This window comes from Cebus imitator, unplaced genomic scaffold, assembly GCF_001604975.1.
Source record: "Cebus imitator isolate Cc_AM_T3 unplaced genomic scaffold, Cebus_imitator-1.0 Scaffold105, whole genome shotgun sequence".
Taxonomy (NCBI): Eukaryota; Metazoa; Chordata; class Mammalia; order Primates; family Cebidae; genus Cebus; species Cebus imitator.
This window is the reverse complement of record NW_016107420.1, coordinates 5,998,640-6,002,022: the sequence shown is the minus strand read 5'-3', so window position 1 is coordinate 6,002,022 and position 3,383 is coordinate 5,998,640. Positions and strand designations below refer to the sequence as shown.

The window sequence follows — 3,383 nt, the reverse complement described above, 5'->3', positions numbered from 1 at the left end:
CCTCAGCCTCCCAAAGTGCTGGGATTACAGGCTTGAGCCACCGCGCCCGGCCCTATACTGTATATTTTATATTTATCCTAATTTCTAAAAGGTGAGTACTCCTGTATTTCAGTCAGAAGTTAAATCAGTAAAGCTTCAATTTGTATCTTGAAGAAATGTTGGCCTAGTTTTGTTTTATCCTTAAATTATCGCACATATTGGGGAGGTACCATAGCCTAATGGCTCAGACTTTTAGTTGCAGACAGATAATGGTTTGAGTCCTGGTGTTGTCTCATACTAGATCTATGATCTTTCATTAAGTTTATTTCTTTGAGCCTCAGTTTCTTCATCTATAGGTAGGGGTGATACTATATTGTGAGGAATTATGAGTGCATGTAGTACTTTTCAATAAATTTTGGTAGTTATTACAATAATAAAGTGCCTAAATTTTATTTGGTGATATTATTTTAATGGAAGACAAGGAAATATGAGAGAGAGAAGAAAATTGACAAGAAGTCTTAATTGCTAATAAAAGTCAGTTTGCTTCTAGCTGATTCAGTATTCCTTAAATGACTATTCTAATTGTGAAAAACCATCATCTGAAGTTAAATAAATGGGAGATCAGGATATTTATTACTTTACAGGTGCAAATGATTTTAAAACTTGGGTTCTATGTCGTTAATTTATGGATTTTTTAGAATCATTAACTGCAAATTTGCTAATTTCTGATTTTCAAATTTTTAGGTTCTTAGAAGTATAGCACAGGCAGTAAAATAGCTCAAAATTTTTAATGGCTCAATTTTTGTTGATAGGCACTGAAGGATAGCACAGAAGTAGAAATTGTGGATGAAAAAATGAGAAAAAAGATAGAACCAGAAAAATGGCCAATTCCAGGTCCTTCTCCACGCAGTGTGCCACGAACAGACTTCTCTCAACTGATTGATTGTCCAGAGTTTGTACCAGGCCAAGCCTTTTGCTCACATACAGGTAACATCTTTTCTTCTAGAGCAATGTAACAGTGGGTGATTTGGTTCAATTTACTTATTTTTTAAGTCTATTTAGATTTGATAGGAAAATTAAAACTAACTGAAATACTTTTGATGTCCCATATTGTATTCATACTGCCTCACACAGGTGTAAATTAAATAAGGATTTAAGGATTGTGGGGGAAGCTGTCCTATGTTTCTTATTCTTAAACCATGTGTGTACTTTGTCATGTATGACATTTCTAACTATCTTTTATTTTTACTAAATGACTATAGTTACATATCCAGTTTTCCCCTTGTAAAACTGGAATAGTATGATTGGACTATTCAAAAACGGTCTTAAGAGTGGGGTAATCTTCCTTTAATTTTATTACCAGTGTGCTTTAATCCTGTCTTGGAAAGATAAAATGACCTATATTCTAAATCAGAATTGGGGTTCTGTTTAATTTGGTTGTGTTTAGAATTTCCAAAAGCTGTAATGTTAATAATTTTTTCCTGGATCATTTTTAAGGTATTCCCTCTTGGGAAAAAATGTGTGCTTAAACTTTTTTCAGTCAGGGTGATGATCTGCTGAAGCTCTTGGATGTCATTTGATCGGAATATGCAGTGGAATAGGTGACTCACTGAAATGCCAATATAAATACTGGAACAAATCCTGCTGCAAAAATGAAAGTGATCAGACTGTCTTCTGTTCAAGAGTGTCTATTCCCCCTCCTGGTGAAGGAAGTTGGGCCAACACTGCAGTGGAGATAACCACCTTTGCGATAATGAGAGACAGACCAGAGGACTGCTACTCTTTTTATAGGAGATGCCTATTTCTGTGTAATTGGCCTGGGCTGCATGGGCTGCTTTTATTCATGGTGGGAAAGTTAATTATTATGCTGGAAATACCGCAAGAGTATGTTTTCTGTTTCCAGGGTTACGTACTTGCGTCCAGATGAATCAAGCAGAAAAAGAGGGGATTGAGTAGCATTTCCCAGATTTTTAAGTATTTTGCTATTTGATTTGCCTTTCAATGTAGCGTACATTGCAAAACTCAGATGTTGTCATGATGTTTCACGTGGACATAAGACTTACTAATATGGACACTTAAGGGGTAAGGAATTTAAGAACTGGGCGAGGGTATTTTTTTTCTTTACTCTTCAAAATGTATTTTTGATACATCTGTATGAGAGAACTTCCTATCAACAAAACATCGATGATGGACAGTCTCATAATATATATTTTTTTATTTTGAGACAGAGTCTTGCTCTCTCACCCAGGATGGAGTGCGGTGGCATGATCCTGGCTCACTGCAACCTCCACCTCCCGGGTTCAAGTGATTCTCCTGCCTCAGCCTCCTGAGTAGGTGGGATTACAGGTGCGTGCCACCATGCCTAGCTAATTTTTGTATTTTTAGTAGAGACCAGGTTTCACCATGTTGGTCAAGCTGGTCTCACACTCCTGACCTTGTGATCTGCCCGCCTTAGCCTCCCAAAGTGCTGGGATTACAGGTATGAGCCACTGTGCCCAGCCAATATTTTTATCTTATGTTTCTCTGTAAGCCTTCTGCTTCTAATCCCAATAAGCAACTTGGACACTTATTTTAAAAGTTGAAGAAAAGTGACATTATTTTAGGTAGTGGTTTTTAATTTATTTTTTGTTAAGATATAATGGGTGATTATATAAGTTAGATTTATTTATTGTACAAACTTGGGTTCAAGGTTACAGTTTTAACCAGCTTATGAACAGACATTGGGTAAATTGGATAAAACAGAATATACTTTCTCTACAGGGTAGGTAGGATAGGTCATTCAAGTTGATAATGCCTGTCCATTAACCGTTTATGCATACTAATAAAATTACAAGAATAAAATCATAATGTCTTGTACATTTTTGTTTTTTAATATACACTCATGCATGCACATGCATATTGTCTTAAATAAGCCAATATAAAGATGTCATAAATTTTAGGTTATTAGGTTATATATCAGAAACTAGTTGGTTAAAGAAGAAATATAGAAAGATGGAGCATTCTTAGAGTTATCATGATTCCCATTAGGTCATAGGAATAAATATGTAAATCACTTCTTTCCATGAATTCCCAAATTTCTGACCTTAATAGTTTCCTAGTGATAAGAAAGCCTACTTTCTTTAAGTCATTGGAGAGTAGTGTGTCACAAAAATTTGAAGTAGAAATAGGGATCAGAAGCATAGACTGTTTATACATATCTATGGATAAAGAAAAGAAATCAGGCCGGGCGCGGTGGCTCACGTCTGTAATCCCAGCACTATGGGAGGCCGAGGCGGGTGGATCACGAGGTCAAGAGATCGAGACCATCCGGGTCAACATGGTGAAACCCTGTCTCTACTAAAAATACAAAAAATCAGCTGGGCATGGTGGCGCGTGCCTGTAATCCCAGCTACTCAGGAGGCTGA

General features: G+C 36.5%; 1 protein-coding gene across 7 annotated transcripts in view; it reads left to right on the top strand.

The window, feature by feature from the left end:
• The window catches only part of LARP1B (La ribonucleoprotein 1B), a 182,403-nt gene that overhangs the window by 48,971 nt on the left and 130,049 nt on the right, over positions 1-3,383 (top strand). For 6 of the 7 annotated variants that reach the window (XM_037741735.1, XM_017537657.2, XM_017537656.2 and 3 more), the window contains exon 9: positions 792-966. In XM_037741735.1, coding sequence (XP_037597663.1) covers positions 792-966 — 175 coding nt within the window. Of the gene's footprint in view, positions 1-791; positions 967-1,519; positions 1,928-3,383 lie in introns of those variants that run through there. The other variant, XM_017537662.2, reaches the window with a different exon arrangement.